General features: G+C 45.6%; 1 protein-coding gene across 1 annotated transcript in view; it reads right to left on the bottom strand.

Moving 5' to 3' along the window:
* The window catches only part of slc25a13 (solute carrier family 25 member 13), a gene marked incomplete at both ends in the record, with an annotated part of 110,409 nt that overhangs the window by 54,079 nt on the left and 43,017 nt on the right, over positions 1-13,313 (bottom strand). Inside the window, 2 exon segments of the mRNA XM_083770339.1 lie at positions 1,495-1,633; positions 6,696-6,842. Coding sequence (XP_083626465.1) covers positions 1,495-1,633; positions 6,696-6,842 — 286 coding nt within the window.

The raw sequence follows: 13,313 nt of genomic DNA, 5'->3' as shown, positions 1-13,313 counted from the left end.
AAAAATAGCAGATCTACAAGCTCATAGCGCGCCGCTACGAGCTTGTAGGTCTGCTATTTTTGAAAAATCGTGAAAATATTTATTTCAGAAGATTTTATTTTTATTTTGAGGTCAGGCCTAAATGGGTTAAATCAAGCACTCAAAACCACTTATTGACCCGTAGCCAAATTCCAATACCCAAAATCTCGGCCACTCGCTCACTCACACTCGAGCTCACTCACACTCGAGCTCACTCACACTCGCTCACTCGAGCACAGTGGTGTTACGGTATATGAAACTGGTGAGCTGCCGAAATATGTGACCCTCTTGTAATGCAGTGGACTTCACAAACGTTAACATGAAGGCCTTTAAACATACGTGGCCTAAATACAGCTAGGTTGAACTCCATATGTGACTCACTGTCTACACGATTGTCACATATTTCAGCAGGTCACCAATCTCACTGTAACACATGCTGGAGTGACCCAGGTGTGAGTGAGGCTAGTGCGTCCGATAGCTGCTAATGCTTTATATATGATACTGAGCACGGCAGTCAGCATAATGACATGGTCATACAGCGTAGGACAGTGGTTCCCAAAGTGGGGTCCGGGGACCCCCAGGGGTCCTTGAGGGAGTTCCAAGGGGTCCCCCCAGATAAATGATAGTTTGGAAACCAAATGGGGCCTTATGGGGTCTGTAACAATGAGAGTGTACAAATGGAACTCGGAATTAAATTAAGGTTGAATTTACAATATAAATTGGGGGTCCCAGAGACAGAGATGCCATTAAATGGGGGTCCGTAGCCTATTGCATGTTAAACTGGGGGGTCCTCGTAATGAAAATGGTTGTCACTGCTAGAGCAGTAAAAACCTTCTCTTATGGGGGGGGGGGGGGGGGGTCCCTGGCATATCTCTTCAAATGGGGGGGGTCCGCAGGGCTAATTAGTGTCAATTACAGGGGGTCGTTGACATGAAAAGGTTTGGGAACCCCTGGCCTATGGGATGTGTTAACCGACACAGTGATGGGAGGGACGGCTTCAGCACGCCCCCCGTCCAACACCACCGTAGGAGGTGGAAAACTAAACAACAACAAGTTTCCATCCTCCGCCTCGCACAGGCGCGCACACACACACACACACACACACACACACACACAGTAGCCTACTGTATATGCATGTGTACTGCATGTTTGTATGTCCTACATATGTCCACTCGCTCGTGTGTGTGCGCGTGCATACATGTATAAACTTCGTCAGAAGACTCCGTCGTGGCTTCAAGACGCCACTGAGCAACTTCCATTGAAGTGAATCGCTCCTCAATCCGTTCACTAGCCCATTTTGGTGTTTAGCAGACCTACAAGCTCTTAGCGCGCCACCGAGTGGCGCGCTAAGAGCTTGTAGGTCTGCTATTTTTGAAAAATCAAAGAACGACTGACATGGAAACATGTAGAAGGATGTAGAAGACATTTTTTAGAATCTGATCTCAGGTCAAAATGGGTTAAGGCGTGCACGCTTACCTTTAGTGACCTCCAGGTCTCGGCGGTGGCCGGACAGCGTGCTGAAGATCTTCCGGATGAGTTCCATGTTGTTGAGCAGCGAGTTGAAGCCGTTGAAGTAGGAGAAGCTCACCTGGTGGGAGGTGGTGCCCCCGGCCACCTACACACACAGAGAGAGAGAGACAGAGAGACAGAGAGAGAGAGAGAGAGAGAGAGAGAGGACAGAACCGTGTTGATTTTGACAGCAAAACTTTTGGTTTTAGTTTTGAATAGTTTTCATTTGCGACGGCAAACTATGAAATCGTACATTTCCCGTCAATCGGTCACGCCCCATATATGGTCATGCCTTGTGACATCACGTCAATATTAAGCCCATATATGGAGATCCCCGATGTCATCAATATTGACCAGCAACTCTACACATGTCACCTCAAATCTCTAACCCTTAGACCTCCGTATATGGAGCTGACCTGTTCTGACATTCCACTATGTTCATCCTTTCCCATCTGTCCTTTCCTCTTCGATGTCTCCCTTTTGACTGATACCTGTCCATTTAAAGCCCGACCCTACCTGGGCCCTCATCAAACCCTGTACGCTCAAGACACTTCCCCCGCTGCCACCCTTAGATCTCCATATATGGAGCTCATTATATGGAGTTCTGACATTCCATTATGTTGATCTGACCTCATCAAACCCTGTATACACTCAAGACACGCTCCATACATGGCCAGCACAGAATTCATTCCGTGATGGTCTGACCCCCCCCGTGCCAAAGCGCCAGCGCTCGCCCAGCAGTCTGCTGTCACCCAGGCGGATGCGTGCACGTGACCGCTTCTCGCCCATTTAGTTTTAGTCACATTTTAGTCCACTGGAATGTGGTAGTGTTAAGCCCACCACACACCGGCTGTGTCCGCCGCGTCGCGCCGCGTCGCCTGGCGCGCCGATAGAACCCAGTTCTATTTTCCAGGCGGCGCCGCGCCGCAACGCGTCGCGCCGCAGACGGTCGCAGACGGTGTGTGTCGGGCTTAAGTCTAGTATTAGTTCGGATTCTTGTCGACTAAATCTACAGTTGATTTAGTCGACTAAAATGGATTTTGGCGGGACTTGGTGCCGTCGTAATTGCTGAAAATAGCTGATCTACAAGCTCACGCGAGCTTGTAGATCTGCTTTGTTCAGCATGCAACAAGGGGCTGTATTTTGCGTGTCTCTTAAGTACCAGGTCTTATTCCCTAACTTGAGTAAACTAAAGACCTGGAGGCGTGGTCAATGCTCTTTGGCCACTCAGAATAGCCACATGGCATTGATCACGCCTCCAGGTCTTTAGTTTACTCAAGTTAGGGAATAAGACCTGGTACTTAAGACACGCAAAATAGTGTAAAATTACTTATACTGGATCTATTTTCCACTATAGTCCCATCCTAACATTTCAGTCTGGTTTTTATTTGTTGACGAAACTGTCAATATATTTTAGTCTTATTTGCAGTCATCAATGTAGTCGACGGAAATTCCTCGTCGTGGAATAAGTCGACGAAATCAACACCGGGACAGAGAGGGAGAGTTTAGAGCTACAGTATAGCGAGTGTAATTTCACATGCTTACATTTCCTAACAAAGCACCCAGAACCAGAATGCATGACACATTGAGAGGGCGACTGCAACACAAAAGCAAACGGATGACCAAAACGCACTCATACGCACACACACGCACGCACACACACACACACACGCACACGCACGCACACACACTAACACACATCTAACGAGGGTTACCCATCGTTATGGATACACTGAAGTTATCAAAACAAACGCTCTGCTGGAAGATTACCCATAATCCCCCTGAACGAGAAGACAAGAGGAAGAAAAAGCTCGTGGCTTAAAACCGCCGGTTAATCAGCACCATGTCTCTCCCCTGCCACCAACCACCCTGCCGGGAGTATAAAGCCCTCTCCACCGCCAGTCTTTCCATCACACACACACACACACACACTGCACACACACACACACGAGCGCACACCCACACACACACACACACACTGCACACACACACACACACACACACACACACACACACACACACACACACACACACACACACACACACACACACACACACACACACACACACACACACACACACACACACACACACACACACACACACACACACACACACACGCGCACGCAGACACTCAAGAGAGAGCATTTAATTAACTGGTCTTTATGAGGAGCAGGAAGCAGTAAAAAAAAAAAAAAAGGGGGACAGAAAATAGACCGAGGTAAATAAAAAAAATAAAACTTTTAAAAATAGACGTTTAAGGGCTTCTTAGAGTAGGACATTCCAAACTCCCCACAGAGACAGCCTCCAGTTTTTACGTTGCAAAAAAAGAAGGAAAAAAAAACATGCCATCTATCTTCCTCACGTCGGGGCTCTGGAGGCGCTGGATTCAGGCTCTCCGCCGGTGTCTCTTCTTTGATAGTATGACATTTTCCAGATTTTTTTCTCTCTCTCAACGGATTTCAGTCCGTATATATATATATATATATATATATATTCAGCTGTGAATATGTGGGAATTTAACCCATTTTGTGCAGGAACCCATTTTGGTGTTATAGCATCATGTCGTGCTTTAGCTATTGAAAAACAGCAGATCTACAAGCTCATAGCGCGCCACCGAGTGGCGCGCTACGAGCTTGTAGGTCTGCTATTTTTTGAAAAATCGAAGAACGACTGACGTAGAAGACATTTTTTAGAATCTGTTCTCAGGTCAGAATGGAAAACTGTCAGGATGTAGAAGACATTTTTTAGAATCTGATCTCAGGTCAGAATGGGTTAAACCGTTTAGACCTCTGAGGACGCATCTGTGTCACCTTGTAGCTTTTTTACCTTTTAAGCCATTTTGGTCGGGATCCCCTTTTGGTGTTTTTGAGCATCATGTTATACTTTAGCTATTGAAAAATAGCAGATCTACAAGCTCATAGCGCAGCACCGATATAGAAAAGGATATAGAAACATAACAAAACTGTCAAAATGGGTTAACCACTTTAACCATTATTTTAAACATTTAGCTGATGAAAAATAGCAGATCTACAAGCTACAAGCAGTTTTTTTTTACTCACATTTTTTTCTTCTGGGGGGGTGGGGGGGGGTCCCTGGTACAACACATTTTCAGATGGGGGCCGATGACCAAATAGCAAAATCATTTTTTTTAGGTCGTTTGACATGAAATAGTTTGAGAACCACTGATTTTGTTGTTTGTTTGTTGTTTGTTGTTTTTGAAAACCGGCGATAGGATTTAGAGAAAATACATTTTGTAGAATTTCCTCTCAGGTCTTGATGGATTAAAAAGTTTTGTTGCCGTACTCAAGAGAGCGTGGGGGGCTTCTTTTATTTCTCTATAGGGGGGGGGGGATACCAGGGCTTCCCTCTCGCTAGATGGCACTGTTTCCTTTACAGAGACACGTTTGGTGCAGCTGTGTGTGTGTGTGTGTGTGTGTGTGTGTGTGTGTGTGTGTGTGTGTGTGTGTGTGTGTGTGTGTGTGTGTGTGTGTGTGTGTGTGTGTGTGTGTGTGTGGGGGGGGGGGGGGGGGGAAGGGAAGGATTGTGGGGGTTGGGGTGGGATGGGTTGGGATTGGGTTTTAGTGGAACTGCCTAGACAGAAAGACACATTTGTATCTGTAGTACATGTGTGTGACTGTGTGTGTGTGTATATATATATATATATATACAGTATATATATATATATATATATATGAGCACCATTAGGCACACAGGCCCCTCGTCTCAAACTCGACGCGCATGCAGACTTGTCGCTGCAATACGACGTGGAGAAAGAAGAGAACATGTTGGGTGTAGCGAGGGAGAGAGAGAGAGAGAGAGAGAGAGAGAGAGAGAGAGAGAGAGGGAGAGAGAGAGAGAGAGAGAGAGCGTGGTGTTGATTTATCTTTGTCGGCGAGTCCGAATTACAGGGGCTGCCGTTTCTCTGCCGTATTCTGCCCACGGTGCCGTCTTTAATGCGTCTGCAACAGTGCGTGTGTGTGTGTGTCTGTGTGTGTGTGTGTGTGTGTGTGTGTGTGTGTGTGTGTGTGTGTGTGTGTGTGTGTGTGTGTGTGTTTACCAACACTGGGAGAGATGACTGGTCGGCGAGGTAAACACAGCAGAGAAAATGACAGAGTCTACAAGGTGTTTATGAAATGGGGCAAGACGTCACACACACACACACACACACACACACACACACACACACACACGTGCGCAAAGACACACACACACACACACACACACACACACACACACACACACGTGCGCAAAGACACACACACACACACACACACACACACACACACACACACACACACGTGCGCAAAGACACACATACACACAGGCCGCCTGTTACAAACAAACACTCAGGGCTGCAACGCGAGACAAAGATGAAGCACCGAGTGTCTCCCGTCTTCCTATTCGTCCGGCCCTGCTTGGCTTTGACACGGGCAGGGAGGTTCAACTTAATGACATGGTGCAGTGGAGAGAGAGGGAGAGAGAGAGAGAGAGAGAGAGAGAGAGAGAGAGAGAGAGAGAGAGAGAGAGAGAGAGAGAGAGAGAGAGGAGGGTGGTGACAGCAAGAGAGAAAAAGGGAAGGAACTGTAAAGAGAGGACAAAATGAGTGATGATAGAAAGGCACAGTAGAGATGATAGTACTATAGAGAGACGGAGAGAGGAAGAGATAGGAAGTAGTAGCAAACAGAAGAATTTAAATCCCAGCGAAAATGGGGGGGGGGAAAACACTGGGGGAAAAGAGAGAGAGAGAGAGAGAGAGAGAGAGAGAGAGAGAGCTGTGTGTGAACAAGGCAGAATACAAGGAGAAATGCAATGACAGGCGAGAGGGGAGAGGAGGGGAGAGAGAGAGAGAGAATGACAGGCAGAGAGAGAGAGAGAGAGAGAGAGAGAGAGAGAGAGAGAGAGAGAGAGAGAGAGAGTAAAACAAAATAGCAAACCAAAGAAAAGGAGAAAAAAAGAACAAGAGAGGAGCATGGCGCCGACTGAGCCAATCAGCTGTGCAGACTCTATATTATGTACCCACCGCCACCAGACTCTATATTATGTACCCACCGCCACCAGACTCTATATTATGTACCCACCGCCACCAGACTCTATATTATGTACCCACCGCCACCAGACTCTATATTATGTACCCACCGCCACCAGACTCTATATTATGTACCCACCGCCACCAGACTCTCCTCCACGAAGGGCGTGAGCATGTGAGGACGGCAGGTGACCATGATGTCCCGGAAGTCCAGCGCGGACACGGCGCCCGAGTGAGAGCGCTCCCTCTGGACGAAGGCCTGCCGCGCATGCTCCAGCTGCATCTCCTGAGAGAGAGAGAGAGAGAGAGAGAGAGAGAGGTGTCATGTCTGTGTAGAGCAGGGGTAGGCAACTTTGACGATGGAGAGGACCACTATATTTCCACACTCACTCCAGAGGACCACTATAGTTCCACACTCACTCCAGAGGGCCGCTATAGTTCCACACTCACTCCAGAGGGCCACTATAGTTCCACACTCACTCCAGAGGACCACTATAGTTCCACACTCACTCCAGAGGGCCACTATATTCCCACACTCACTCCAGAGGACCACTATATAGTTCCACACTCACTCCAGAGGGCCACTATAGTTACACACTCACTCCAGAGGGCCACTATAGTTCCACACTCACTCCAGAGGACCACTATAGTTACACACTCACTCCAGAGGGCCACTATATTCCCACACTCACTCCAGAGGGCCACTATAGTTACACACTCACTCCAGAGGGCCACTATAGTTACACACTCACTCCAGAGGGCCACTATAGTTCCACACTCACTCCAGAGGGCCACTATAGTTCCACACTCACTCCAGAGGGCCACTATAGTTACACACTCACTCCAGAGGGCCACTATAGTTCCACACTCACTCCAGAGGGCCACTATAGTTACACACTCACTCCAGAGGGCCACTATAGTTCCACACTCACTCCAGAGGGCCACATTGCATATTACTGTCGTAGCAAAAATAGCCGATCTACAAGCTCAAAGCCGAGCCTGTAGATCAGCTATTTTTGCTATTATTTGAACTAAAATCCTGAATTATCTTTTGCTATTTTTGTAATTGGAGGCCTGAAAAGTACAATTTTTATTTAATTTCAAGTGCATTTATAGAACAGTTAGTTATGTTAACTTTATGAACTAAATACATTGGACATAATTCAGTCATTAAGCTACATATATACACTGAAGTAATTAAAGCGGGTCATGTTTGGAAGTGGAACAGCTGAAATCAATAATATATCAGTATTCTGATGAACCCATTCTGAACGGGAACCCATTTTGGTGTTAGCATCATGTTATGCTTTAGCTATTGAAAAATAGCAGACCTACAAGCTCATAGCGCGCCACCGAGTGGCGCGCTACGAGCTTGTAGGTCTGCTATTTTTGAAAAATCGAAGAACGACTGACATTTTTAGAATCTGATCTCAGGTCAGAAAGGGTTCATCAGACCCAGTGTGTGTCCAGTGGAAACCTCGTATGAATCTGATCTCAGGTCAGAATGGGTTAAGTGAAGGTGGGGGCCGCATGTGGCCCATGTATGGTGTACAGTAGATACAGAATCATCACGTTTATGCAGTGGTGGAAAAAGTAGGCCTACTATCAATACTGCAATGAGATAGAAATACTCTGTTACTACTGTAAGTAAAAGTCCGGAATTCAAAAATGTACTCGAGAGAAAGTACAAACGTGTTGGCGTCAAAATGTACTCCTACTTAAAAGTATACCAAAAGTAGAAAGTATATATAATCATTGTGAATGTCCCATTTCAAGCTTTCAAATGCATTAAAAAAATATCTTTTGAAAATAGCAGATCTACAAGCTCCCAACGCTTGTAGACCGGCTATTTTCAAATGTACATGGTAAGTGGTTAATGTACGTTTTGTAATAATAGCCGACTCAAAATCTAACAAAGTAACTAGTAACTAAAGTAAGTTTTCAGATAAATGTAGTGGAGTAAAAGTACAATATTTGGATTTGAGATGTAGTGAATGTAGAAGTAAAATAATTGAAAATTGGAAATAGTCAAGTGAAGTACAAATACCTCAGAAGTACAAATACCTCCGAAATGTACAGTACTTAACCCATTCTGACCTGAGATCAGATTCATACGAGGTTTCCACTGGACACACACACTGGTCTGATGAACCCATTCTGACCTGAGATCAGATTCTAAAAATGTCAGTCGTTCTTCGATTTTTCAAAATATAGCAGACCTACAAGCTCGTAGCGCGCCACTCGGTGGCGGGCTATGAGCTTGTAGATCTGCTATTTTTCAATAGCTAAAGCATAACATGATGCCGACGCCAAAATGGGTTCCCGTTCAGAATGGGTTAAGTACAGTACTTAAGTAAAAGTACTTGGTTACGTTCCACCACTGCGTTTATGTGCATGGGCAGCATTGCATGTACAGCATATGCACATCTACAGTACATCACCGTTGCATGTGTGCATGCACGTGGCCAGCGCCTCGGCATCGTTGCATGTGAATGGGTCAGCCTCATCGCGGGCCTATGCGAGTGGACAGTATTGATGCATTCGCACAGTATCATGCGTGTGTGTGTGTGTGTGTGTGTGGACTGCATGTGTACAGTTAGGTGCAATGCATGGACAGCATCACTGCACGTCAGAGGATTTCTAGCTTTCCAGCATACAGACCTGGAATTAATAATAATAGTTTTTATTGTCCCCGAAAGGGATATTTGTCTGTTCAACAACAATTTACAATTTAGGCATTTAGCAGACGCTCTTGATCCAGAGCGACTTACATTAACCGTTTCAGTTCATACGACGCCTGAGGCCGTCATAAGGATTCCGAAATATTAGTGCCTACGACGTCTGTGGACGTCCTAGCGACGTCCCAGCGACGCGGGGCGAGATAAGAATATTCAGATTTTTCAGCGATCAGACAACTCTGGCACCCCGGAGCTTCTATTTTGATGCACTTCCGGCACTGATTGTGATTAAGCAAAAACAAAAGCATGGCATACATCACATATATAAAAAGTAGTTATCATTAATCATGTATAAACTAAGAACGTAACAGTGGAGTATCTATGTCAACTATACATACTATACTATATTATATATTATAATTATTATTATTATCTAAGGGGCTAGGCTAGGGCAAGTGCTACGGGCCGTGGTGGAGTCTGAAGAGGTGGGTTTTCAGACTACGGCGGAAGGTTGGGAGTGAGGCTGCAGTTCTGACTGCGATGGGAAGTGCATTCCACAGTTTTGGAGCCAGAAGGGAGAAGAGTTTGGGACGTGTGGAGCGTTGTCCCGGCGTTTTTAGTGAAGGTACCTCCAGCTTCCCAACAAAAACAACATACTGTATAACCATATAGCACAAAACCTATACAGTATCACACACAACACCAAGACAATACATGAGGTGAAAAAGAAAAAAACATGGGGATACACAACAGACCAGATTGAAAAATGCCTTTTGTACAGTAATAACGGAAGATGAGGGGGCAACAGATTAAATCACAGATTACAAGAAGTCTTTGCTGAAAACATGCATGGATAGTAATTTACAACAATGCACATATTTAGAGCATATACACGCACGCACACAAGATTGCTGAATTGTGCACATGCAAAATTGCATGCAGATATACAGTAGCATGCATGTACAACAAACACAACCACATAATGCATTGATGGGCTCCCCTGGCACCGTTCATCAAGGTCAAGGTCAAGGTCTGGGGGTCCCTGCCCTGCCCTGCCCACCCTGTGCCATCACTTGGGATTCTTTCACCCTCCCAAGCGCCACTTAACCCATTTTTGGGGCGCGAACCCAATTTTGGTGTTTTAAATAATTTAGCTATCAAAAATAGCAGATCTACAAGCTCATAGCGCACCACCGAGTGGCGCGCTACGAGCTTGTAGATCTGTATTTTTGACAAAGCGTTAAAATGTGGTGCAAATCATTGAATATATATATTTCAGAGTGAACATTTTTAACAAAAATCTTTGCTTCTGGGGGTCCCTGGAACTACAGTACATATTTTCAGATGGGGGTCCGTGGCCCAATAGAGATAATTCTGGGGGTCCTTGACATGAAAAAGGTTGAGCACCGCTGACACAGAAACATGGGTTTTTCAGATTTTTTTTTAGGATTTTGAAGCCTTTTTTTTTAATAGACCTCAGTCAAAAATGGGTTAAACATGTTCAGCAGATACACAATTAGACACACACACACACACACACACACACACGCTGGCTAATCACCAACTGCTCACCTTGTCTCACTTCTTACACACACACACACACGGTGGTCCAAGGGGGGAAAAGCAGCAGATTGTGGTGGTGTGAAGGTCCCCCCAAAGGCCCTTGAAATGAACAGCCATTATCAGTAGTACAGTATACCTGCAACCACAAGTCTAGAGAGGCTGCAAACAAACCACAGAACACCTACTGTACGTACGGTAGGCTGGAACACTTCCTGTGTCTGGCATGAGCACGGTTCAGGTTCTGCAGACCTACCGTACCGTACTGTAGGCAGTGGGCATGAGCACGGTTCAGGTTCTGCAGACCTACCGTACCGTACTGTAGGCATGAGCACGGTTCAGGTTCTGCAGACCTACCGTACCGTACTGTAGGCAGTGGCGGAAAGCAACTAGAAGTACATTCAACTTAACCCATTTTGACCTGAGATCAGATTCTAAAAATGTCTTCTGCATCCTGACAGTTTTCTGAAAAATCCATGTTTCTAGGTCAGTGGTTCTTCGATTTTCCAAAAATAGCAGACCTACAAGCTCGTAGCGCGCCACTCGGTGGCGCGCTATGAGCTTGTAGATCTCAGGCCACTCTCAAGGACGACGGATTATCTTATGATTTCAATTTGTTCTTTCCCACGTTGAAAAGGGCCAGGAATGTGACAACACATCACTCACAGCAACTCATAGTGACATCCAGTCACTATATAGCATTAAGGACAGTCAGAATCTAGGAGGACCACATACCAGTCTACTCACATTTAATTTGGTTCGTCAGTATCTGTCCGTGACATTAAGCCTCCTTCATTGGACGTTTTATTCAAGCACGTGGAATGGCATTCATTCAGGAACACACAACTCCACCGCCAAAATAAACCTGACGCAACCCGTGGCTTTTTATAGCGCCGTGTGCCTGTTGGGAGGGAGTGAGACGTCGTCTCCTCTGCCTTTAAGCCATCTCGGGGGTTAACATTTGGGATCTTTGGACTGACATTTACACAAAAAAAACGCAAAGTGGAAACCGGTTCGAAAGAAGCAAAGAAACATTTGCACCCAAAAGGGCCCGATCTGCACAAAAACAGAGCCATAGCCGCAGTCGTTTTCTGATATAACGCGCCCCTCGAGCAGAATGGACTGATACAGTTACACCCCCCCCCCCCCCCCCCCCCCCCCCCCCCCGCTTTGGGGCGGACAGAGAGAGGCCACCGAGAGACATTCGCAGTCATTTTAATTGTCCTTGGATGAGAATAATAAAAAATAAAAAAAGCATGACAAGCCACCTCTGTTTACTTTCAATGGCTGGCGTTTTCCCCCCCTCTCCAAAGTTAAACAATGGATATATGAGTGGAAAAGGATCTCTCTCTCTCTCTCCCTCCCTCTCTCTTTCTCTCTCTCTGTATGGGACGCATAACTGCCCATTAAAAAGCGCTTGCCAATGAGGCCTTCCAACACAGTGACTTTAAGTGCTGCCCATTGCCTCTTGGAGGTGTCAAACGTATAATTGAAATTTTGAAACTCTGTCCGTGTCGACGTTCCAAATTCGAGTCGTCGGAGTGTGTCACAGGAGTGCTGCATGGTGCACACACCCCTCCTCCACCACCACCACTAAATGTGTTGATTTCGTCAGGGGTTTTTCATGATTCTGAATCCATTCCAAACATTAGTTTTGCACAAAAAACACTCCTTGGGCTAAATTAGGCCATATCCACCAAATGTGCTGACCTCATCACGTTTGTGATGACGGCTATGGCCGTTTTCCTCCCAAGGAGTGTTTTTTGTGCAAAACTAATGCTTGGAATGGATTCAGAATTATGAAAACCCCCTAGTTTCATATGTCACATGCTACTGAAAGAATGGATTATACCAAATTATACATTTGGACTTTTTTTCTTTATATAGGATGTTATGGGTATGGTCACATATTATGCTAATAACTCAATTTCCCCCGGGAGTTGAATTTCAAACTTTTAGTACATTAGACATTAGACACCTTTAGAAACACATTGGTGAAGAAATTTCTTGGTAACGATTTAGTTTCCAGATTGGTCAAATACCTGATAAAATGCCCTTACTATAAATGAAAACTATTCAAGAGACTATATGGGCTGTATTTTGCATGTCTTAAGTACCAGGTCTTATTACTTAACTTAAGACCTGGAGGCGTGGTCAATGCTCTTTGGCCACTCAGAATAGCCAAATGGCATTGATCAGGTCTTAACCCATTTTGGGTGATATAGGCCTAGAAACATAGGTTATTTTTTTCCAGGCCTAAATGGGTTAAGTAATAAGACCTGGTACTTAAGACACGCAAAATACAGCCCTAAATGACAAAAAAACCAAAATGTGCTGTCAAAATCAACACTGCCTCCTCCATATTATGACTCAAACTCTCTCTCTCCTTGTCAGCTACCACGTGCCACCCCCTCTGGTCAACTGGCGCTGCCGCCGTTGCCAAGAAAACTAGATCACTCCCGACAACAACGCAGAGGCTGGTCCTTTGGCCGGCGTCCATGCGTTGAGATGGGGGAGAA

Source organism: Protomyctophum parallelum, assembly GCF_964188405.1.
Source record: "Protomyctophum parallelum genome assembly, chromosome: 1".
NCBI lineage: Eukaryota > Metazoa > Chordata > Actinopteri > Myctophiformes > Myctophidae > Protomyctophum > Protomyctophum parallelum.
Note: the sequence above shows the minus strand (reverse complement) of the source record. Positions and strands in the feature narration are given on the sequence as shown.